We start from the raw sequence: 26,266 nt of genomic DNA, 5'->3' as shown, positions 1-26,266 counted from the left end.
CAGGCATCCCTTTTTTTTTCCAAAAATGAATAAATCACCTTTTGAATAGCGAGTCTCTCCATCTACCAAACTACAACTGGTCCTCTGGTGAGTTCTGTATATCGTACAAGACCTGGTGAAACCAGTGAGAACTTGCCTCAAATACATTGTCAGAGTAGTGCTCACGGGGGTAGCTACAAAAAGCATGACCTCCCTGTACTCCTTCTTCCGCCCCCTGTGATCTAGGGGAATCCGCGTTACTTGCCATCATCTTGGGTCACACAAGCAGGGAGACTCCATCTGGCATCCAGCTCTACATGCAACTAATGCAGAACTTTATCTGTGTCCTTTAAAGTAATCGGTCCTGGGAAGAAGTAAGAAGAGCATGGTTAGTTGTTTTTTTTCTCTTTTTTGCCAAAGAGAGAGTCAGTGTTGGAATATAAGAAATTGTTGAAATTACAAATTGTAGAGCTCTTTATGGAATATAATAAATCTAAAAAACACGCACGATACGTTGTAAACTTTCCTCCGATCACGTGACCCAACGTTATATGACAGTAGTAGCCAAGAAAGAATTGAAAAAGCGATGCTGTTAAATGTGGTGTACACACGGTACCTCCAAACTTTTTATTGTGCGGAAAAAACAAACGTTTCAGGAGCCTCTACCTTTCCTCAATGGTATAGTGGACAAGTGTAATACAGATAAAGAACATACAAATAGCCGTTAGGTGTCTCCACTCCCCTCGTGTGTCCATATTGTCCAATTGACGTGTAATAAATCGGTGTGTAATTTTCGACTATAAATTAAACGCTGATTTCTTGCACGTCAATTGGACAATATGGACACGGCTACAGGTATGGGACCTGTTATCCAGAATGCTCGGGACCTGGAGTTTTCCAGATAACGGCTCTTTCTGTAATTTGGGTCTTTATGCCTTAAGTCTACTAGAAATTCATTTAAACATTAAATAAACCCAATAGGCTGGTTTTGCTTCCAATAAGGATTAATTATATCTTAGTTGGGATCAAGTACAAGCGACTGTTTTATTATTACATAGAAAAAGGAAATCATTTTTAAAAATTTGGATTATTTGGATAAAATGGAGTCTATGGGAGACAGCCATTCCGTAATTCAGAGTTTTCTGGATATCGGGTTTCCGGATAAGGGATCCTATACCTGTTTTTGTATTTTCTTTTTACACTTGTGCACTCTACCATTGAGGAAGGCAGTGAGAGACTCCTGAAACGTTTGGTTTATTCCTCACAATAAAAAGTTTGGAGGTACCGCGCATGTAACAGCATTACTTTTGTCTCTTTATGGGGCTTATCTCCCCAATTTCTATTATGCAAATCCGTTTATTGTTCTGCTGAATGGAGACTCTATTGCCCATGGCACACATCCCTTTAACAGATGACTCTTACACTATTCTTACACAGTGTGCCATACTCGGCGTGATTCCTATTCAACTGCCCATGGTTTAAAATGTTTTGTTCTTGTAACTATAACAGGATGATAACTGAATTATAATTATTCTTCATGGAATTGTTTATACTAGTCAATTTCTCTGCAGGATTTGCAGAAATGCTCGTGGTTCTGATTTTTAGCTCTGGAATGTTGAGGGTGTTGGTTCAAGTTGAATAGGTTTTCTTAACTTATGGGTCCTTATGGTATTTGGGGTGGGTCACAGTGATCCCTTTTAATTCAGTGACCTTTCTCTTACAACAGAAAACAGTAATTAAAGCAAGCAGCAGAATGGATTAGTGTAAGTCTCTTGATTAAACAAGACTAAAATCTCTGAGAAAAAATAGAGATCCAATAAATTCCATATTTGGTTCCATTGTTAAACTAGGGACCCTTGGGCCTGGGCCCTGATTTGTGGAAAGGCCACCAAGACCCTGGCCTAGGGCGGCAGGATTTTAGGGGGCGCCATGCTGCCCAACCACCGCGCCCACATTGGTTAAGAAACACTGGGGATGAGCAGGAAAAACGTTCGTTTTTTAAATTTTCCGTGTGCCAATCCCAATTGCTGCAAAAATTTACTTGAATAAAGGGGAGGCGACAGGGCGACAAGCAACAGCAGGCCTAGGGGCGCTCACTATGTAAATCTGGCCCTGCTTGGGCCCACCACAGAACCTTACATCAGATAACCCACCACCACCACCACTGACTGGACCAACCATGACCACAGATAACTTACATTAACCTCCCTGCTGTGTGGATGACATTCACCCCACCATCTGACCAATGAACCAACTTGCGCCAACTTTTGTGCAAGGTCCACCAGGTCAACATGGTCAGGGCCCACTGGGATAACTTGAGGATTTGGCTGGATCCCAGTTTTTTTTTTTTTGATAAATGAATCTAAACCCTTAAGATCACCTAACTTTTGAATACTGGACAACTAAAGGTGATGTGCCCTATTAAAAAAGTGCTTATTTGCATATGCAAATTTGTGTTGGGATTTGGTTTTGTTGTTTATTGGTGGATTATGCAGTATCATAAAATTGTTGATTCAGTGCATGCCTAAAAAAGTTGCATCCAGTTTACCGCCCACAACAGCCAATTAGATGTTTGCTTTCCCACAGGTGATCACGAAATAGCAATTGCTTATAAAACTCAATACAGAGATACAATAAGGGATGCTCAGCAACTAACACTCATATTTACATTAAAAAAAAATAAATAAAATATTCATGGGTAGTTTTATTGGGGATTGAACTTGTGGATCTCAATGGCAAAGGGCATCTTCAAAAAATGGAATTAAAAAGGCAATTCTTTGTAATGAACAAAATAGTTAATTGCTACTCTTAAAATGACAGTACTGAATATATTGACCTATTTCCTTTAGTTGCAGTTTATTCCTCCCACCTCTCATTGTGATGGGGTTCTGAAGAAAGGTGCCGGATGCTTGTGTGCTCTCCACTTGCGCTTGTCCCACCGACACAGAAGCAGCATTTTAAAAGTGCGTCGGAAGGATCGGTTGCAGAGCGCATAACACATTGGGTTGACTGTGCTGTTGACATAGCACAGCCAATAGCCTAGCTCCCATAATTTCTTTGGAACACAATCCGGACAAAATGTGGATACTAACACCATTATATTGTATGGAGTCCATGTCAAAATAAAAGCCAGCAAGATGGCACTTAATGTCTTTGCTGCCTTCTTCTCTTTTATGAGAGAGTTGCTTTTTCTCTTCCCATGACGACTTTTCTCGTACTTGGCTTTGATGGCGGTTGATGGCAGAGCAGTCACGTGCGCCTTCGATGTTTTCCTTGTAACCTCGTTTTTCCCACCATTGCTCTCTCCTTCAATATCAACTCTCCCCAAAGTGTCACTGGATCCCCTTGAGCCTTTGGGTGTCCCTATCACAGAGCTGACGATGGGAAGCCGTATGACTGCTGAACAGATGTTCTTCATTTCATACGGACGATCGTCTCCTTCAGAGGAGGAAGAGTCTGCAGAGGCCGCATCTTCCGTGGTATTACAACTGCCATTGCTCCGGTGTAGCGAGTAGCTCCGCAGAGATGCGTTAGAAGTAAGTTGTCGAGGGAAACAACATGGCTGCTTAGGTCTTGGCACTGTCCTCTGCCCTCTTGATAATCTTTCCGATTCTCCAGCTCCACTGCTACTTCCACTTCTGACGCTACCCAACGCCGGCGGGTGTGAACTATGCTCTGTCCCTGAACCCTGCAACCCTGCCAATTCTCTGCTTCGGTTCTCAGTTTCTCTGTAAACCCTCCAGTACAATATAATCATGATGGTAACCGGTAGGTAAAAGGCAGCAATAGCAGTGCCGAAGGTGATGATCGGCTGGCTGAAGAACTGTATGGAGCAATCGGTGGGTTTCACTGTCCTCTCACCCACAATGTACTGCCAGAATATTATGGCAGGAGCCCATAGTACAAAAGAGATGAACCATGCCATGCCAATCATAATTGCAGCTCTCCTTGGTGTCCTCTTAGCCCTGTATGTAAGCGGTCGTGTTATAGAGAAGTATCGGTCAAAACTGATGATGAGCAGGTTCATAACAGATGCATTGCTTGCAACATAATCCAGCGCCAGCCACAGGTCGCAGCAAACAGGGCCCAGTGCCCACCTCCCCATAACGATGTATGTGGTGTATAGATTCATGGATACTGCACCAAGGACGATATCAGCACAGGCCAAACTGAGCAGGAAGTAATTGTTGACTGTTTTTAAATCACTGTTGACCTTGAAAGCTAAAAGAACAAGGACGTTCCCAATTACTGTAACCAAAGAAAGGATGCCCGTCGTGATAACAATGAGGACCACCTCCCAGACTGCATGTCCACCTAAAGGATCGTATACCTCTGTAGCATTTAGGGTCAGTGGAGTAACTGTGGTACTGTTCATGGTTGAAGGCCACTGGGTCACCATCTCTTGCCCATCATTCTGCAGGGCCAACATAAATTTCTTTTCTTTGGAAGATCTCTCTTATCCCAAAATTGTGCGGCCTTTGTCCACCACAAAAAAAACAAAACTCTGTAAACAGAAGAGAAAACATGACGTCAGTGTAGGAAGCAGCAATGTTATATATATATATATATATATATAAAAATCTACAGTATTTAGAAGGTATAAAACAGCCCAATATAGAATTTTCTATGATTGTTATGATGTATTTTTTATTTCTAAATGACACTATTACACTGATAATATAAAATGTCATTCCTGAAGCAGCAAGTGTATTTAGTTGTAATATTGGTGTGTAGGTGCATCTCAGCTCATTTTGCCTGGTCATGTGATTTCAGAAAGAGCCAGCACTTTAGGATGGAACTGCTTTCTGGCAGGCTGTTGTTTCTCCTACTCAATGTAAGTGAATGTGTCTCAGTGGGACCTGGATTTTACTATTGAGTGTTGTTCTTAGATCTACCAGGCAGCTGTTATCTTGTATTAGGGAGCTGCTATCTGGTTACCTTCCCATTGTTCTTTTGTTTGGCTGCTGGGGGGAAAGGGAGGGGGTGATATCAGTCCAACTTGCAGTACAGCAGTAAAGAGTGACTGAAGTTTATCAGAGCACAAGTCACATGACTGGCGGCAGCTGGGAAACTGACAATATGTCTAGCCCCATGTCAGATTTCAAAATCAAATGTAAAAAAATCAGTTTGCTCTTTTGAGAAATGGATTTCAGTGCAGAATTCTGCTGGAGCAGCACTATTAACTGATGCAGCTTAAAAAAACCCCAAAAAAAACCAAAAAAACATTTTTTGCCATGACAGTATGCCTTTAACACTGGTTCCTTGTATAGGCTTGTTTTACCTCTCTTTGATACCACTCTGCTAATGTTTCTCTGTCACATTCCAAAAACATAGGCAAGTTCATTGGCTTCTGATAAAATTGACTCTACTGTTTGTAAATGTGATAGGAACATTAGACTGTAAGCTCCACTGGGGCAGGGACTGAACTTTGCAAAGCGCTGTGGAATATGTGGGGACTACATAAATAACAAATATTACAGTAAAGCACCTGGAAGTCCTCAGTTTTAATCCATTCAAATCTTACTTTTTCTCATAATTTAGCCCTTAGCTCTTGACTGTCTCTACCCTACTGCCCAACTTCTCCTGCACTCTAGAAGGTCCTTATTAGTCCTTCCACATTGTGTCTCCCTGTCTCGGCTGATATTAACAGATCTTTCTGCATTTCACACTCTGCTTCTCACCCTACTCTCTCTCTCAGCTCTGTGAGTCTCCCGTAATCTGTAACTAAAAAAAGAATTTATGATCTCTGTTGTTGGAGGAAGAAGTTACGTTGGGAACCCCCACCCCATTCCAGGAAGCAAAATGGAGAGAAAGAAGTGGTTGGATGGGTTTTTCACATGCAAAATGCAGAAATCAAGAAGGAAGTCAAGGAAAGAAATAAAGAAGAAGCTTGGAACCAGTATCTGGGCTTCACAACGTGTAACATATGGCACTAGAATTTCCTATAGCTCCTCCTCATCAAACAGAACTGCTCGCATGAAACTAACTCCTCCTACTGCACCGGGTCATGCGTCTATTATTGCACATTCCACGGTACCTGCTGTTGCTCCACAGCTGATGTCAGTAAGTGAGAAAGTGGGCTTTGCTTTAAAGGGCATGTCGGGTGCCTTTGAAGGGACCTAAACATCAGCCATTGTTAGTGCTGAATGGTCAGATACAGGTAGAATTCTATTGTTTCTATATGTCTATCTGACCATTCAGCTCTACACGTGTGTATTGAATCCAACAATCTTTCTTGGAAACATCTTTTCCAAGAAAGATCGTAATTGTTACGTCTATGGCCGCCTTAAGATCTGTGATTCTGACTTGTTCTGAGTTTTAGTAGAGGCATCATTATGGGATGATCCAAAGCAGTGCCATCTACTAGTGATGGGCAAATTTATCACGTTTCACCGAAAAATTCTTGAATTTCCCGCCAAACTCACGAAAACGGCAATTTTGAAGCACATGTTAAAGTCAATGGGCGTCAGAATAATGTTGATACACGATGGGTTTTGATGCAAGATACTTTTAACGCCGGGGAGTTTTCGTGGCAGTTTTGCAAAATTTTTTGCCAGTGGAAATTTGGCACGAATTTGTGCCTGGCAAATTTAATCGCCCATCACTACTATCTACGATTCTTCGTGTATTTATCGGGTATCTCTTAGAACTCTCTCTAATTTGAGCGGAACCATTTTGAAATGATGACGTCATGCCTAGGAAAGGCTGGAGGTCCTAAATATCTATTAGTTTGGCACATTATCCCTCCACTCATAGCCCTGGGCTACAGGCTTCTGGCACGGGAAATATGATCTTCAGTATGGGAGACACTTGGGAGACTTTATGAAGCCTAAACCATAAACCCCAATGTCAAGTTAACGGAAGCAGAGTTGGCAGAGGAATTTGGTAGTTCCATCTCTTTATAGGAAGCGTTAAGGGATTCTCATCTTTATGCCATGACACAATTCTGCCAGAGCACGTCTTGCTTTACATATTTACTCTTGTCCGCTTGTATAAGAGCAGGACAGGAACAGTCGCCATCACAGTGTCACCCTGGGGTAGGTGGGATAGTCTTAAAGGGATACTGTCATGGGGGGAAAAAAATCAAATCGCATTAGTGCTGCTCCAGCAGAATCCATTTCTCAAAAGAGCAAACAGATTTTTTTATATTTAATTTTGAAATCTGACATGGGGCTAGACATATTGTCAATTTCCCAGATGCCCCCAGTCATGTGACTTGTGCTCTGATAAACTTCAGTCACTCTTTACTGCTGTACTGCAAGTTGGACTGATATCACCCCCTCCCTTTCCCCCCCAGCAGCCTAACAACAGAACAATGGGAAGGTAACCAGATAACAGCTCCCTAACACAATATAACAGCTGCCTGGTAGATCTAAGAACAGGGGTCCCCAACCTTTTTTTACTCGTGAGCCACATTTAAATGTAAAAAGGATTGGGGAGCAACACAAGCATGAAAAAGTGCCTTGGGTGCCAAATAAGGGCTTTGATTGGCTATTTGGTAGCCCCTTTGTGGACTGGCAGCCTATAGGAGGCTCTCCTTGGCACTATACTTAGTATTTATGCAATTAAAACTTGCTTCCAAGCCTGGAATTCAAAAATAAGCATCTGGTTTGAGGAAACTGAGAGCAACATCCAAGGGGTTGGAGAGCAACATGTTACTCACGAGCTACTGGTCGGGGATCACTGTCTAAGAACAGCACTCAATAGTAAAATCCAGGTCCCACTGAGACACATTCAGTTACATTGAGTAGGAGAAACAACAGGCTGCCAGAAAGCAGTTCCATCCTAAAGTGCTGGCTCTTTCTGAAATCACATGACCAGGCAAAATGAGCTGAGATGCACCTACACACCAATATTACAACTAAATACACTTGCTGCTTCAGGAATGACATTTTATATTGTACAGTCAATTATTTGTAAACAGTGTCATTTAGAAATAAAAAAACAGAATCCCTTTAAATATCTTTTTATATGTCGAACCTGCTGTTCTAGAGGTGCCCCGGTGAAATGGACAATCAAACAACCGATTTCCGGTGGCAGCTTTGGGGGTGAGGAACATGGAGACCCTGGCCTGACGTTTTAATTAAAATTCTCAGTTTCAATATTATTCAAAGGCCGCAGGTTACACCCAAGGACTCGAAGTTTCTCCTGTCTGTGCCGTGTGTTAAATTACAAAGACCAACCCGACCATCTGTCTTGTTCTCAACCTCATACGGACTTTCATTCTGTGGTCCCTGTTCCATAGGAGACCCCCGTGTACATTTCACACCTCCACATCTAACCCATACTTTTATCCTCTCCATAACCAGATGGGTTAAAGTCGCATACGTACGCTGTTTATAAGTTATTAATGAATATTTCAGTTCTCATCAGCCTTCGCTCAACTGGACTGTATAATAAGTCTGTACAACCCAGATCTTAGTCGCTCAGCAGCACTTCTGGGCGCACTCTGAGAGCACTCGGCCGTACAACATCCACTCCAGAACTCAAACGGCTCTTTTATTATTCAAGAGCTCGGCAGGCCGCGCGGCGGAGAATTAACACTGTCGCTGCTTGGCTAATGGCCTATGAAGCCCAATTGCCCAGTAGATTAGTCAATGAAAGTGGCAGTATATTTCTGGGTTAATAAAGGTATAAATATATACATATAACAGACTGAGAGACTTTAAATATTATACCAACGACCGCAGAACTGACCCACTTAGAAAATGGTGAAATATTAATGCAAATAGCAAACTGAAATGCATTTTATAAATGGGAACGTTGGCATCTTTAAAGGGCACAAAGTCATATAATATGTAAAAAGTTAAAAATAAAGCGGAGAAAGTGTTTTTTTTTTTGCTGAACTAAAAGCCAACTGAAAAAACAAAACAAAAAATGTCTTCCGTTACCCTGAAAACTCCAAGCGTTTGTGCTCAACATTCAACTAATACCTACACGTGGGATCTGCGTTGCAGCAACGAGAAGAGAAACTAGAGGGCAGTGTTCTGTAGCAGCAAATGGATGATCCAGTCAAACGAGCGGATCTCTCCCCAATAAACCCACATTGATGTGGGCGATATCGGGCTGATCCGATCAGGGGCCCAACTATCAGATCAGAATGGAGGCAATACAGACGGTTGGATCGCGGGACGGCATCAACGAACAAATGCGGCTGTGATCCAACGTGATTTTTTACCCTGCCTGATTTTTTTTTACCGACTTTTGGCCAGATATTGATTGGGGAAAAAAAGGCCCCACACTGGCCAACTCGGTCTGTCGGCAACTTTTATCGGCCCGTGTATTGGGGGGGCCTTTAAAGGGGTTGCGCACCTTTCAAACACTTTTTTTTCAGTTCAGCTGGTTTCGGATTGTTCACCAGAAATACATTTTTCAATTACTTTATTTATTATTTTCTATTTCTGACTGTTTTTTAAATATTGAAGTATAAAGTTTCATTTTTTAACCTTCTTATTGGTGACCCTAACCCGCCCTACCTTAGCCCGCGCCCGGCCGCATCCAACTTCCATGACGCTTTTACAGACCCGCACCGCCCCACAGATGACATCACAGAAGGGGCGGGGCGAGCGGGTGCATCGTCTATAAAAGACAAACCTGGAAGTCGGATTTGACGGTGGCGGGTGGGGAGAGCAAGAGAAGAGCCACCCATGAAGAAGAGTGCAAGGTCGGCATGCTGAGAAATGTATCAACTACGGTAGCAAATCGTAACAGTTCAGCATCCGTACCTGGATCACTGACCCGCCAGACACCAACATTTTGAAGATTTTAGAAAAATTGTAAAAATAGGGGAAATTGAAAAAAAAGTATTTTTTCTGGTGAACTGAAAAAAGTGCATAGTGCACAGGGTGTTTGATTGCTTTGGTGAGATGCCTGGGGTTCTCCTCTAACATCTCCCATGTTATGGCCCTTCTTGGGATTCCTGTTATTTTACGTAGAAATCAGAAGAGGGTCTCCTTGCTCTGCGTTACTTGTTCACAGTGAAGGTTTAGTGAGTCCACTGGACTAACTGTGTATGAATGTGCGTGTTTCCAAAATTTGATGTGAATTCCAGTATCAATGCTTGTAATGGTGTATACAAAGTCAAGAACATTGGCTCTCATGCTTTCTGCCAACAGCTTATCACCACCCACAGATCATCTGTAGACTTATAATTCAGTAGGAGGACTGGTCGATCTGCCCAGGGGATGGTGCAAAGGGACAGTAATTCGGTACGGCAGGAATAACATTGGTACATTAGAATAATAAACCCATTATAATGCTTTGTACAAGGAAAGCCTGTTTATTTTAATGCTTTATAACTACAATGACGGGTGCGTATCGTAAAAGGGGTTGGTTCACATTTAAAGGGATACTGTCATGGGAAAAAAAAAATTTCAAAACACATCAGTTAATAGTGCTGCTCCAGCAGAATTTTGCACTGAAATCCATTTCTCAAAAGAGCAAACAGATTTTTTTATATTCAATTTTGAAATCTGACATGGAGCTAGACATTTTGTCAATTTCCCAGCTGCCCCAAGTCACGTGACTTGTGCTCTGATAAACTTCAATCACTCTTTACTGCTGTACTGCAAGTTGGACTGATATCAGCCCCTTCCTTTCCCCCCAGCAGCCAAACAACAGAACAATGGGAAGGTAACCAGATAGCAGCTCCCTAACACAAGATAACAGCTGCCTGGTAGATCTAAGAACAACACTCAATAGTAAAATCCAGGTCCCACTGAGACACATTCAGTTACATTGAGAAGGAAAAACAGCAGCCTGCCAGAAAGCATTTCTCTCCTAAAGTGCAGGCACAAGTCACATGACCAGGGGCAGCTGGGAAATTGACAATATGTCTAGCCCCATGTCAGATTTCAAAATTGAATATAAAAAAATCGGTTTGCTCTTTTGAGAAATGGATTTCAGTGCAGAATTCTGCTGGAGCAGCACTATTAACTGATGCGGTTTGAAAAAAAAGGTTTTTTTCTGATGACTGGAAGTTATTTATGTTATAGAATGGCCATTAATAAGCAACTTTACAATCGGTCTTCATTAGTTATTTTTTTTTAATCGTTTTAATGATTTGCCTTTTTCTTTTGACCCTTTCCAGCCTTCAAATGGGGATCACTGACCCCCAACTGCAAAGGTCACCATGATGGATTGATTGAACTGGGTTGAAATTGCGACTACGCAGTCCATAGATTTGTTCATCAGCAACTCAACCAGGTCAGAGATCCAGAATTGTCCATGTCTTTACGCTTCATAGCAGGGCCTGACACTGGCCACCAGATCATTAGTGGTTGGTATGGTCTATGATCGTGGTGTTGACATAGAGCAGCTGGGTCTAGAATGGAGGGTATCAAATGGAAAAGTAGGTGAGATTATGGGATGCAATAAAGTAAGAGGTTGTAACAGTTGTTCTACAAGACAAGTAAAGAACAGAGAATTATTAGCGTTAAGGGTCCAAGGCTGTTTATTAGCTCTGCTTTTCAAACAGTGACGTCCTTATAAAGTAAGTTTAGAATTGGAGGGAGACGTAGGTATCGGCCAAAATACCACCATGGTGCAAAGCTCCGAGTGAGCCAGAGATTCAACCGTTTGAAGAGTTGCAAAGGCAGTCGGGCTGGAACGTTCCAATTTACTCTCGCGGAATTCTCTTTGTCATTGCTCACCCTTGTATTTTGACAGGTTTTTGCACTTTTTTCAAGTTTATTTTACTAAATTTATTTGACTTTTCAAAAACTGTTATATACACACGCAGAAAATGTCATGGTTAGTTAAATATAGATGATTTACATTTTTTTATATTTTTTTATTGGACTCCCCTCCGATTATTCTTTTAACTATTCCATTCCGGGGTTCTCCTGGAGCCTAAACAGGGAATCACACGCTATGGAAAGATAGACGCAAGGTCCTGAACTTTGATATCTGGTCTTTCAACAAGAACAACTTTATTAATGTGGAGACAATGTACAAACTGTAGTATCATGGTAGTTTGTCTGAATGATGGTAGCATATTAATCAGAGTCTCAGTTACAGTACAAAATGCAACCTATATCGACTTGAGAAAAACTTGTTGTTCTTCACCTCGAGGCCATGCTTCAACTCTAACTGCACCATCTAGCAGGACAGGACAACTGTATTTAGGGTTTGGAGATATTCCTTTGTCTATAAAGCCACCATTCTGACCTTTCTCCCTGCCTATTACCGTGCACAAGCCTATCAGTCTTAGAGCAAGGTCTTAGGTCCATGGCCTAGATATTGAGGGAATGGTCTAATCTCCATGAGGTTATGGTTAAGAGCCAAAAACGTAATAAGATTTCAAAAAACGGTCTCCATAAAGTGGAATTATTACTCACCACATAGGGGAAGTGGCCCAGGTGCAGCGCCCTGAGACCTCAGCATAGGGAGAGGACAACCGGAAATGAATTTGGAGCAGGCACTCAAATAAAGACAATCTTCCATCAAATAGTTGAAGTGAAAAGATTTATTGTGTCAATCATAGGCAGGTAACGAATATTACCAGCCCGAAAACTCAAATCAGATTCGAATCGAATTAGACTAAACTTGAATTGTATTTCAGGAAGACTATTAACATCTTCAAATGGGTCACTGGACCTCTCCCATTGACTTCTACATGAACGTGGCAGGTTTTAGGTGCCGAATAGTCGAATTCGAATTTACAATTCGACCCTTAATAAATCTGCCCCTAAATGAAGAGACGAAGAATTGGAAGAATTGTAGTCTAGGCCAGGGCTGTATTTAGGTCCAATGCCACCCTAGTTATTGGACATAAACACGCCCCTATGTCGCTGACATCACCTGTTGTCGCGCTGACATCACGCGTCGTGCGTATTGACGTCACGCGACATATTCAGTGGAAGTGATGTCAGCACAACATTCGTGTGATGTCACTTCCGCATACATCCTCAGCCCCCCTACACCTCTCAGCTCTGTCACCGGATTATATATGGAAATATGTGGCTGAGGGTGGGGAGGGTTTAAAAAAAAATAGGCACCCCTATATATATATAAATACGGCCCCACTGGGATGCAGGAGGCAATAAAGCGGGGTATGATTAGTCACTGTTCCTTCAGGGTGGGCAAACTCAAACTACTTCACACGTTGGTGCCATCGGTCATAAAACAACCACATTTTTCATTCTGAGCAATCTGTTGGGATTGTGTATACATAGAATTTTATTGCCTCTTGTGTGGGGCACCAAGCCCAGAATAATAGTTTTTTTCAGTTGGACTGAAGAGACCATATAGCCCCCTAAACACCACTTACTGTGCAACCTGTCTAAGTGTATAATAATTAATAAGAATGAATTACTTGCACATGGTTTCATGGCAAAGGTGGAATATCCTGGCTATGGTCATGGTATGAGAATTGTTATATACAGTGTACAGCAAACCCAGAAGCTTAGCAGACCCAGAAGCTTAGCAGACCCAGAAGCTTAGAAGACCCAGAAGCTTAGAAGACCCAGAAGCTTAGCAGACTGAGAAGCTTAGCAGACTGAGAAGCTTAGAAGACCCAGAAGATTAGAAGACCCAGAAGCTTAGAAGACCCAGAAGCTTAGCAGACCCAGATGTTTAGAAGACCCAGAAGCTTAGCAGACTGAGAAGCTTAGAAGACCAGGATCTTAGCAGACCCAGAAGCTTAGAAGACCCAGAAGTTTAGCAGTCCCAGAAGCTTAGAAGACCCAGAAGCTTAGCAGACCCAGAAGTTTAGCAGACCCAGAAGCTTAGCAGACCCAGAAGTTTAGCAGACCCAAAAGCTTAGCAGACCCAGAAGATTAGAAGACCCAGAAGCTTAGCAGACCCTGAAGCTTAGCAGACCCAGAAGCTTAGCAGACCCAGAAGCTTGGAAGACTCAGAAGCTTAGCAGATCCAGAAGCTTAGAAGACCCAGAAGCTTAGCAGACCCAGAAGCTTAGCAGACTGAGAAGCTTAGAAGACCGAGAAGCTTAGCAGACCCAGAAGCTTAGCAGACCAAAGATTCACCAGGGGTGACTAGGGTTGCCACTTTGCCAGTATTTTATTCCCAATGTTATTAATAAGGAAAAAAGATAAATATATAGGAAGGCTGGGATTTTTTTCCAGAAAAGGTGGCAACCCTAGTCATGAGATGCATAATCTAATAATATTTATGCAAAATAGAATATTTACTTTAGGGAATGGGGAGGCTGTGCAATGATTTTGCTGTGGGGTCTAGTAACTTCTATTTACATCACTGACAATATATATACTGTATATCTAAGCTTAGGATATGAGCCGTCCCTTCACATTAATCAACCTCTGTTCTAGATTCAGAACTCCTTCATGCAAATAAGCTGAAAAGGAATGTTCTGCGCACACAGTAAGTCGAGCCCTCGCCCTTCCCTGTCTATTTTAGGGGAAATGGATTGTAGATAAACACTATTTACCAGTTACAAACCCCCTATATCTTCCTGTTAAGGAAAAGGACAATTGTTGCCATAAGTGCCGACAAATAGCACATCATCAATTCAAATATTTCAAATACGGTGAAGCTTTGGAAAAAAGATGGTTCTTACGGGATGTTTTAGATAAGCATTTCCCTCGCTATAAGTGGGAGTTACTTCAGCGTCAGCTCTAAGGCCATTAGTGTAACTAATACCTCTGATAATCATTTTTGCCTTTTTTGTGCCGCTATGTCAGGCCGTGGCTTCTTAATAATGTGCAGACTTTGTTCTTCCTATTCTTTTTGAAATGCAACGTTAATTGTGGATTTTCCATGTAAAACTTTGCTATGGCCCAGGAAGGGGAACATCTACCATTTAATTCAATTCATCCTTCATAAAAGGGACATTAGGAGGACAGACATAGATGTAATAATCTATAATTATGCTCAATGCTTTTCCTGTGTTCGTGAGAAGTTTGGTTTAAAGGAGAAGGAAAGCTACGGAGGCATTTTTTTTGCCAATAGATTAGCCGCAATAGTGCAAGCTAGAATGCTATATTTATTCTGCAGAATGTTTTACCATCCCTGAGTAAAAAGCTTTCTATTTGTTTAGCATAGCAGCTGCCATATTAGCTTGGTGTGACATCACTTCCTGCCTGCGTCTCTCCCTGTTCACTCATAGTTCTGGGCTCAGATTACAACAGAGAAGGGAGGAGGGAGAGAGGAACAAACTGAGCATGCTCAAGCCCTAGCCCTGGAGGTTTAAGATGAAAACAGGAAGTCTGTGACTTCATTAGCCTCTTTAATGTGCGGAGGAAAGCCGGAACTTTGCAGCTTAATATTTCAGAGCCTGAGATTGCTCTGCACAGGTGCAAATCTGCTGTATTTAATGCTGTTCTCCCCTTTATCTACTGGCTGTGACCCGGTCACACACTCATAACCCTTTTATAAAAGTCATCTTGTAGCAGAACGGCTGGATAATGATGATAATAATAAAGAGATTATTCACAACAGATGGAGAGGACAGAGATTTAGGGCTGCCGAATTTCTCCCGTTTCGCCGGAAAATGTGTGAATTTCCCACAAAATGGAGAAAAATTTGCAAAACTGGAAAATTGACGCCCGCATCAATTTTTACGCCAGCGATAAAGTCAATGGGCGTCCGAATAGCGTCGATGCATGGCGCTTTTGACGCGATAGACTTTTCGGCTTACGAATCGCTGGCGGGATCACTTCGGATTTCCGAAATCACTCACAGTTGTTTCGAGGTTGTTTTGAAGAATACCACCACCATAATGCATTTGGACAAAAAAGGAAAAACGCCCATTGACTTTAATGCATCTGGAGAAAAAACGCCCATTGACTAATGCATTAGGACTGAAAAAGTCGCCATAAGAAAAAACGCCCATGAGACTCCCTGAGACACATGCTCAGATTAGTCGCCCAGTGACGAATCTCCTCTTCTTCGGGTGGCTAATCTCCTCGAACTGCCTCCCGTCAGCTAGAATGTAAATGGCTGACAGAATGGCAATACTGCGCTTCGTTTTCTGAAGTCGCCGAAGTTGCCTCATGAGGAAACTTCAGACGACTTCGGAAAACGAAGTGCCTTGAGTGCCACCCCGCTGGCAATTTTTCATTATAGCTGGCGGGAAGGTAGTGGAAGTCAGTTCGGGTAGACTGTCACCCTGAAGAAGAGGAGATTTGTCGCCGGGGCGACTAATCTCGCCGAATCTGCCTGTGTGCCCTTAACCTAATGCATGAGGACTAAAAAGGTCGCCAAAAAAAAAAAAACACCCATTGACTTTTATACATTTGGAGAAAAATGCCCACAAAACGGCTATTGACTTTAATTTTACAAGCCTTTATCTGTATTTTAAGTTGAAATCTGCCCTCCATGCCCTGTCACTTTAGTGACCATTCAACTGTCACTGCACGGAATTCTCTCCAGCTGTCATATTTACTGTCCCCTGCTGTCAGCTTACGGCAGTGGGAAATTAGCTTTATTTAGCATCATCTTCTGAGAGAGCTGAGATACTTAGAGGCATAATATTGTCCTCTGGAAAGAAATAAAGCTGATTTGCTATAAGTATATGCAGAATGAATGATTTGGTTTAGGGCTGCATTAAAGGAGAACTAAAGCTTAACTAAAGAAGTAGGTAGAAATGTTGTACATGATGTTTTGTGCTTCTGTACCAGCCCAAGGCAACCACAGCCCTTTAGCAGTAAAGATCTGTGTCTCCAAAGATGCCCCAGTAGCTCCCCATCTTCTTTTCTGCTGATTCACTGATTCACATGCTCTGTGCTGCTGTCACTTACTGAGCTTAGGGAGCCACTCACAATATACAGTACACATAGAATAGAAATGTCACAATATAAGGCTGATTAGTAATTAATACACATAATTACTACATGGCAGCACAGAAACCAGTGCAATTAGCATCAGAATTGAATAATCAGCAAACCTGTAGCATCAGCTTATATTACAGCCAGGGAAGGTCATTTTCTGCTGGATAATTAGTGACGAGCCCTAAGCTTAGCTTCTCAACAGCCAATCAGAGCCCACTGAGCATGTGAGTGTCACAGACACTTTCCAAGATGGTGACCCCCTGTGACAAGTTTGAAGTCCTGGATCATTGCTGCTATTGACAAGCTGAAACTTTAGAATGGTGCAATAAGTTCACTATAGAAAATAGGACATTTTAAGCCATATTGATTTTTAGGGTTTAGTTCTCCTTTAAGTGCTTCTAGTAACGTAACTGGAGGGGGGCGGGCCCTGGTGCGGGATGTGCCAGATTATTCGACTTGAATTCGGCCGATGCGGCTGGAAATCAGCAGTGTGTGCGAGCTGCTGGGGGGCCCTGAGGGGGTACGGGCCCTGGCCCAATTGCACCCTCTGCTCCCCTGGTAGTTCTACCACTGAGTGCTCCCAACCATTATGGGAAGGATAGCCGTGACTCCAGCTCTGTGCTGATGGTGATGGATAGTAAAGCTTTATGGCCAAGACCAGTGCTGTTCAGTATATTTCGATTCCTATCTGGCATTACTTGATGTTATTACAATTCCTAAAATCAGCCAAGACCCATGGCTAAAACTGTATTAGTGGCTCATTCCGTCTGCCCTGTAAAGATATTGAGTTGTTCAAATCTCCTCTTCTTCCCCTCCAGCCATTTTCTTTTATCTTCCCTGAGACTTTCCCCTATCAGACATATGCGCTGCTTTTCCAAAAATCCTTTTACACTATTCAATTACTATTTTTTAAATTCAATTTCCAGATTAACCCTTGTCTTGTCTTGTATGCCCCATGCTAACGTCGTGGCCACATTCCATAGTTTCCCTCCCAACTGACTCTGAAACTTAATTCACTTCGATTCACTGTTTACTTCTTCGCATATACTGTCCTATAAAGGTATGGGATCCCTTATCTGAAAACCTATTATCCAGAAAGCTCCGAATTATGAGAACGCCATCTCCTTTAGACTCCAGTATAAGCCAATCATTTTAAAACATTTTTTTCCATGATCCTCACTAAGCTGCAGGAATCCATGTTGGTGGCTAAACCATCCTATTGGGTTTATTTCATGTCTAAATTATTTTAAGCAGACTTAAAGGGGAACTCCACAAAAACATAACTTAAGCTTTTTGAAAAGTAAACATAATTTCAAGCAACTTTGCAAAATACATCAATTAAAAAATATACAGACTTTTCATGATTTTTAATCGTTTGGAACAGTTCCCTAAGCCCAGCCCCCTGCTCTCCTGCTGATCTGTCTGACTACTTTGCTAAGCTGTCTGACTACTGTACTTTGTATCAACATCTGTCCTCAGCCTGTATCCTCAAAACCCCACAATTCCCTGCTTACGGAGCGCATATTAGGACATCGTCAGGGGAAACCCATCTTCTGTATGCAATCTCCTATGCTAGAGGAATGCAACGTCGCTTGCTTTTTCACTCACCCCTTCTCAAAACAGACTTCACACCTCACTCCTCCCTTCTCAGCTGTCAGGTCCTGCTCCTCACTCCTCCCCCCTCAGCCATCCGTCCTGGGTCCAAGCTTCTCCCTCCTCAGCCGTCAGCTGTAGCTGGAATTTGATTGCTGCAATTAAAAACCTAAAACACCTATTGGCTAAAAGAAATGGCAGAAAAAGTAACTATCAGGGCGCAGGTCTGAATATGTGCACCCTGAGGAGTGAGGAGCAAGAGCTGATGACTGAGGAGGGAGAAGCTAGGACCCAGGACGGATGGCTGAGGAGGGAGGAGAGAGGACCCAGGACGGATGGCTGAGGAGGGAGGAGCTAGAACCCAGTCCGCATGACTGAGGAGGGAGGAGCGAGGACCCAGGACAGATGGCTGAGGAGGGAGAAGTGAGGACCCAGGACGGATGGCTGAGGAGACTGGAGCGAGGTGTGACCTCAGCCTCGGAGGAAGGGTGAGTAATAAAGCAATGTCCTAAAATGCATTCCGTACCTGCACATGTGATTTCAATAAGGAAAGGAACACCCCAGTGCAATGCATTGTGGGTTATGTAGTTCCTGCATGTTGTCTGTAAATACAATGTGTAACATCAATGAAACCTCAATGCCTGCGACTGACACACATACAGGTGGAGGTGAAGCTATTGTGCCTTTAATTTCCAACCTTTTCTTAATAATACTGAATCAATTTCCATCTCTCCAGTTTAACCGCTAACTATAAGGAACCCATTCCCGTACTCTATTCTCTACGATTATCACTCTGAGGAGGGGAGAGTCCGTCATGTCAAATGAATCATTTTGATTTTAGATGTTACCAGTCCTTTAAAGGGACAGTTAACCCCTCTTAAACATGAGTGTGATAAACCTGGTTGTGCCACAACTTTTGCCTGTTGTTTTAATAATAATAAAAAAAAAATCTATGGGTGTTGTTATTTCTAAAGCTAAACAGGACAAACAGGGAAACTGGAGCGCCTCCATGTTTGAGCCTTGCAAGTCAGATTTAGGGGGGTTGTTTATACAGAGCTCATTATATCTAGTTAACTATTTCAGTTAAATACAGAGGATTAGCAACTGTCAATTTAAAACAATTCTCTAGTGCTGCTTTATAATAACATATAATAATAGTTGTAGGGATGCACCAAATCCACTATTTTGGATTCGGCCGAACCCCCGAAATCCTTCTCTTTTTTACTTCCTTGTTTTGCAACAAAAAGTCAAGCAATTTCCTTCTCTGCCCCTAATTTGCATATGCAAATTCGTATTCGGTTCGGCTGGACACAAGGATTCGGCCGAATCCGAATCCTGCTGAAAAAGGTCGAATCCCGGCCGAATCCCGAACCGAATCCTGGATTCGGTGCATCCCTTAATAGTAGTAATACAAGTGCTAGTGTTTTATTCATTTTGCTCATGGTAAAAAAGCGTGTCTACTGCTCATTAAAATTTTGCGGAAAAAAAAAACCAGTCGCTCTAATAATACGAGTAAAAGAAACAGTCGGAAGTTTTTTGCAGCAATGCCATATTGAAAGGATTCTCAGTGCTGTTCATTTGTTGTTGCATGCTCCACCTAGTGGCTGAATACAGAATCTATTAATTCATGTTTTTCATGGGTTTTTGAAAAATATAGAAAATAATAAAAGCGACAAGGATATATAATAACAAAAGACCACAGCTCACTGGGGCTCATTTATTAACTGGTTCCATTTATAAAGCGGAATAAAGCTGAATTTTTTCACAATGCAAATGTCTATAAGAGTTTTTTTTTTAAAATATGTCAAAAATTGCAAATTGCGAATATTTATGCGCACACTCTGCGTTTGAATTATGCTGGTGGCAGAGAAAATATTCGCAAAACAGTTTGGCGAATTGCAAATTTAAGTTACCGTCCACCGTATTTTCACGCGCACAGTGGGCGCACTCACGCAAACACCCGTCTCATTTACGAAAAATTTATTCACAATGCGAATTCACAAAAAAAACGGAAAGACGGGCAGAGCAGTGCAATATATTAGCGTTCAGGGAAAAAAACATGGGCAATTTGCGAAAAAATATGCGTTGCGCGAATTTTATAAATGACCCCAATTGTGTTTCTTTAGATCCTCGTCCTGCTTTACCATTTACTAATTAACAAAGAATGAATTCATCAGCGACATTGGTTTTTGTGTGGTCGTGTATTTATGTTGCTAATTAGTCATACAGGACCAGGATTATTTATCTGGCCAGTTTGTAGCAGGTCTGGGTATAACAAGGGGCAAGTTTTATTTATTTACATGGCAGCTGAGCTTCCCCTTTAGTAAGAATATATGATTTGACAGTTGCAGGGGGAACAAGGCATGTCAGAGGGAGAAGGAAAAGAATCGAATCGGCTGCAGCAGGAAGGGGTTAAGATCCTCGGTGCCAAATCTCCAAAGTCCCCGGGGAACTGAGAATAAACAGAAGCCCCAGCGCTCATTTATCAGCGTATATATACACATATATATATATATATATACACACAAGGAAGAAATAGCAGCCCTTGTCTTGCTGGGCACGGAGCCTGCTGAAAATAACTGTGAGTGAGAGAAAGAGAGCGGCGCTGAGGGCAGAACACCCAAAGGAGAAAGGAAGGATTTGGCAGGAGCCACTTGATTTTTTGGAGGCTCCAAGGATTCAGCCCACCAGCAGTCAATAGGTAGCTCAGCAAGTGTCAGCCCAGCTGGCAAGAGAAACGTGTGCCTGAGTTTATTCTTTCCTCCTAATTCCTTCCATGCACCTTAAATAGAATCCCACGGCACCTGAGCACCTGGCCCAAAGTAACCCCTGCACCAATCAGAAGCATCTTGTACCCCCATATGCTGCAGAACGAGGACGTCGGATCGTGCCTAAAACGTCCGTGTATTCTTACCCTTAAACATTTATTTGCACCCCGAGAATGGGTTTAGGGGAAGCAATTCCCATCAAGCCAACAACAAGCCATCATTTGCTGCAGTTTCCTATACTAAGGGGCCGATTCACCAAGGGTCGAATATTGAGGGTTAATTAACCCTCAATATTCGACTGGGAATTAAAATCCTTCGACTTCGCTATTCGATATTCGATTTTAGCGCAAATAGTTCGATCGAACGATCAAAGGAATAATCCTTCGATCGAACGATTAAATCCTTCGAATCGAAGGATTTTAATCCAACGATCGAAGGATTATCCTTCGACCAAAAAAACTTAGGAAAGCCTATGGGGAGTTCGGTAGGTTTTAGATGGCGAACTAGGGGGTCAAAGTTTTTTCTTAAAAAGACAGTACTTCGACTATCGGATAGTCGAATAGTCGAACGATTTTTAGTTCGAATCCTTCGATTCGAAGTCGTACTCGAAGTCGAAGGTCGAAGTAGCCCATTTGATGGTTGAAGTAGCCCAAAAAACACTTCGAAATTCAAAGTTTTTTTACTTGGAATCCTTCACTCGAGCTTGGTGAATTGGCCCCTAAGTAAATAAATAATTATATATATATATATAGGCCCATTCTTCCAGCTCTGCTATATAAAATCACGTTGCCATAACGTTACAATAAGGGGCAGATTTATCAAAGGTCGAAATGAAGATTCAAATTTAAAAAATTTGAATTTCAAGCTAATTTTGGTGTACATTACGACTAGGGAATAGTCCAAATTCGATTCGAATTTGAAAAATTTGCCTCTTTAAAAATTCGACTTTTGGCCATTCACCATATAAAACCTGCCGAATTGCTGTTTTAGCCTATGGGGGGGACCTCGTAGAACCTATTTGGAGTCATTTGGTGGACTTTGAAAAATCTAATTTTTTTTTTGGAAAAACTTCTAATCGAATTCGATCTAATGTGCTATTACTTTGATTCGTACGATTCGAATTCAATCGAAAACGGACCTATTCAGCCACAAAAAAAAACCTTCAATTTAATTTTGGTTGGTCTTTTTGAATTCGAATTTCGAAGTTTTGCAAATTCAACCCTTGATAAATGTGCCCCTGTTTAATATACTGTATATATCAAGTCAGCGCACAGTTGTCGGTAGAACCGGGAGCCAATGAGGATTAGGTTTCGTTGGCTCAGAAGGGTAAGAAGATAATGTTGTATATCAATTAGACTGTAACATCCACAGTGTAAAGAGACAGAAGAGAATGTAAACATTGGGGATTGTAGTCACACATTGATGTCTATCTAATTCACTGCACATACAATAAAGCAAATCATTAAGCCGTGTACTTTATGTCCTGGATTGCAGACTATGCAGAAAGCAGGAGTTGGGCTACAGCTTCTAGACTGTAAGCTCCACAGACAAGATAGGGAAGATCTGAATAATACAGTTAGTTCTGACGCCAGTTACTGACTACCTACAAGACTGTAAGCTCCTTAGTATAGATAATATGACAGACAAGGGACAACGCAAAGGTGTAAACAGCACAGTTGGTGCACAAAATGGACACTAAGGGGCCCATTTACTTTGCTCGAGTGAAGGAAAAATAGAATAAAAAAAACGTTGAATTTCGAATGTTTTTTTTGGCTACTTCGACCACCGAATTGGCTACTTCGACTACGACTTCGACTTCGAATCAAACGATTCGAACTAAAAATCGTTCGACCATTCGATAGTCGAAGTACTGTCTCTTTAAAAAAAAGACTTCGACCCCCTACTTCGCCACCTAAACCCTACCGAGGTGCAATGTTAGTCTATGGGGAAGCTCCCCATAGGCTTTCTAACAATTATTAGGTCGAAGAAAAATCGTTCGATCGATGGATTAAAATCCTTCGTTCGTTCGATAGAACTATTAGCGGTAAATCCTTCATCTTCGATATTCGAAGTCGAAGGATTTGCATTTGGCAGTCGAATATCGAGGGTTAATTAACCCTCGATATTCGACCCTATGTAAATCTGCCCCTTAGTGTCAAGGAAATTCATGATGCTTAACTTTAATACACATTTTTTCTGAGCGTTCCAATTGAAAAAGCTTTGTAGCCTTAAATATGGGGAGGTAAATACCTGTACTGGCCTAGCTTTGGGGCAGATTTACTAAAGGGCGAAGTGAGTAACGCTGGCGATGATTCGCCATCGTTACTGCTTTCAGGCACTTTGCCGATTTACTAACGGGCACAGGCGTAACTTCGCTAGCGAAAGAGACAAATGCTAGCGGTCATTCGCACTCTATCGACAGACGAATTTTCGCTCTGGCGAATGGACGTTACTCCGCGAATTCACTAAGCTGCGGATTTTACTGAACGTTACCTCTTTCGCCAGACTTGCCTTCGCCAGCTCAGACCAGGTGACGTGCAATGGAGTGCATAGATTTTCCTAAATTTTTAGTGGAAAAAGTCCCAAAAAATGCTGAAGTCTTTTCCTAGTGATTGGCTGCAAAAGTCCTTCAATTTTTTTTTGGGTAACCGGGTTCCCCCATACATTTTCTAACATATGGAACATAAACTATTGGGGATGCACCGAATCCAAGATTCGGTTCAGGATTCGGCCTTTATCAGCAGGATTCGGATTCGGCCGAATCCTTCTGTCCGGCCGAACCGAATCCGAATGCTAATTTGCAAATGCAAATTAGCGGCGTTGTGGGAAATCACGTGACTTTTTGTCACAAAACAAGGAAATAAAAATGTTTTTCCCTTCCCACCCCTAATTTGCATATGCAAATTAGCATTCGGATTCGGTATTCGGCCGAATCCATCGTGAAGGATTCGGGTGGATCGGCCGAATCCAAAAATAGTGGATTCGGTGCATCCCTATAAACTATACACTGGGCTCATGTGTAGGGCAATATAACAACTCTATTGTTTTTATTAAAGTTCCCTGGACTTGTTTAATGTAATGTATTTGCTGCAACAAACTCATGCCGTATGCTAATTAGCCTGAGCGAAGACCTCTAACGAAGTTGCGCTAGGTATAATTGAATGCTATCGCATCTTCACTTTGATTGCCGAAGTAACGTTAGCAAAAATTCGCCAGCATTCAGGGCCCTGGATGCAACTTTTTTAGTAAACTAGAGTTGTCTGAGCGAATTTTCGCCTGGTGAAGTGTCGCGATGGCTACGACGCCGTCGCTGGCGATTTTTCGCCGCTTAGTAAATTTGCTCCTATCTCAGTACAGGATATGCTAAGCCTTGCTCACTTCTGCATCATGTTACTGATAATAACACAATAGGAGTGTCATGGAATGGGGCCAGTGTCGGACTGGGGGGTCTGCACCCTTAAGGGCCCTCCGCACTCTCCCCCGGGCCCCCCAGCCACATACCGATACCTCCTCCAGCCCCTCCACGGATGCGCCTGTGTGCTGGTAAGCAGAAGAGGGAGGCAGTGCAGGAGCGGCTCCAGGGCCCCCAGCCGCAAACCATTGAGTGGCGCCGATACCTCTGCTTGGTGAGTTTTTTCGGGCAGAAGAGGGACCGCCAGCCGCAAACTATGGAGTACCTCTTGTATCCCCTCTGCACGCGCACTTCGTGCAGAAGAGGGATCGCAGGTCTGGATGAACGGGGCCCACCGGATTTTTTCCCGGTGTCCCGCCAGCCCAGTCCGACCCTAGGGGCTTAGGTTGTGGATATCCAGCCTGAGACAATGACAACCTTAGTCAGAGTTTTAAGGGCAATCTGAGTCAATAAAACCTTCACAGAAGCTGGACGAAATATACAAACTAAAGGGAAATATTAATGAATTCACCTCTTAATATTATCCTACATAAATACCCATGGAGAATAATAAAAATATGGTGTGGACCTTTAAGGAAGAAGAGTCGGAAGGCAGCTATTAGATAGGGAACTCTGCAGAGCCTTAAGCCTCGGAACATTGAATGTCTTCTGCATGGCTGAAAAAATAAAGGAAAAAATGCTTTTGTTCATCCAAGTGAATGGAGATTGTGAAGCCTCCTTCCTGCGCACGGATAGGGGTTAATGGGCTGGAAATCTGACCTGCCAAGTGCAGCAAAAAACACCATTAACTATATATTTATGATCCGAAAATCCTGGAATAACAAAGGCCACCATTAAGTCTGGGCATAAAACTTGGGTCTGCACACTGAACGATGCCCAACAAAATGTTATCAACTATTTATTCCGTTGTATAAAAATATGTTTGATATTCTTGTTCTTAGTATCAGCCACGTCTGGGGCTGCAATGTCAACCGGCAGGTGAAGCGTCAAAACTGTCGCGCGTCAAGATTTGTAGGACGCCCATCGACTTTAATGCATTTGGACAAAAGAGTCGCTGGTGTCTAAATTGTCGCGTGTCAAAATGATATTGACTCCCGTTGACTTTAATGCGTTTCGCTAAGTTTTCTGGAGTTTCGCCCGTCGCTAGTCATAATGCATTTGTAGGTACATTTAGGGGCAGATTTATCAAGGGTCGAAGTGAAATCGAGGGAATTTTTGAAGTTAAAAATTTTGAAATTCAAAGTCATTTTTGAGACACTTTGACCATCGAATAGGCTACTACGACTTCGACTGCGACCTTCGATTCAAAGTAAAATCGTTCGACTATTCGACCATTGGACAATTGAAGTACTCTCTCTTTAAAAAAACTTTGACTTCAATACTTCGCCAACTCAAACCTGCTATGGGGACCTTCCAGAGAGTTTTTTGTATTCGAAGGAAAATCGTACGATCGTACGATAAAATCGTTCGAATTGTACGATTCGAAGTACGATCGGAGTACGATCAGAATACGATCCGAAAAATCCTACGAATTCGACTTCGAATTTCGTAGTATTCAATCCGATGGTCGGATTTCAAAGTATTTTCCACTTCGAAATTCGACCCTTGATAAATCTGCACCTTATACCTCCCAGTTGTTAGACCCACCGAAATATGCTACTGATTCACCCAGTTACATCCCCAGCTTGCCCATCTATGCCCCAATCCAACCCAATATCATCCCCTGCTTCTCCCCAATCCCTACCCCTTTAGGTTCCCAACCCCCT

The 26,266-nt window shown here is 42.4% G+C and overlaps 1 protein-coding gene across 2 annotated transcripts in view; it reads right to left on the bottom strand.

Annotated features, from left to right (window-relative positions):
• Positions 1–257: 257 nt before the first annotated feature.
• The window catches only part of chrm1.S (cholinergic receptor, muscarinic 1 S homeolog), a 56,391-nt gene continuing 30,382 nt past the window's right edge, over positions 258–26,266 (bottom strand). The window contains exons 2-3 of one of the 2 annotated variants that reach the window (XM_041560794.1): positions 2,849–4,483; positions 258–343 (exon numbers count right to left, since the gene is read on the bottom strand). In XM_041560794.1, coding sequence (XP_041416728.1) covers positions 2,852–4,408 — 1,557 coding nt within the window. In that variant the 5' untranslated portion in view covers positions 4,409–4,483 and the 3' untranslated portion in view covers positions 258–343; positions 2,849–2,851. Of the gene's footprint in view, positions 344–2,815; positions 4,484–26,266 lie in introns of both variants that reach the window. The other variant, XM_018260081.2, reaches the window with a different exon arrangement.

The sequence above is a fragment of the Xenopus laevis genome, chromosome 4S (genome assembly GCF_017654675.1).
Source record: "Xenopus laevis strain J_2021 chromosome 4S, Xenopus_laevis_v10.1, whole genome shotgun sequence".
In the NCBI taxonomy this organism is placed as follows: Eukaryota; Metazoa; Chordata; class Amphibia; order Anura; family Pipidae; genus Xenopus; species Xenopus laevis.
The sequence above is the reverse complement of the archived record's forward strand: the minus strand, read 5'-3'. Positions and strand labels throughout refer to the sequence as shown.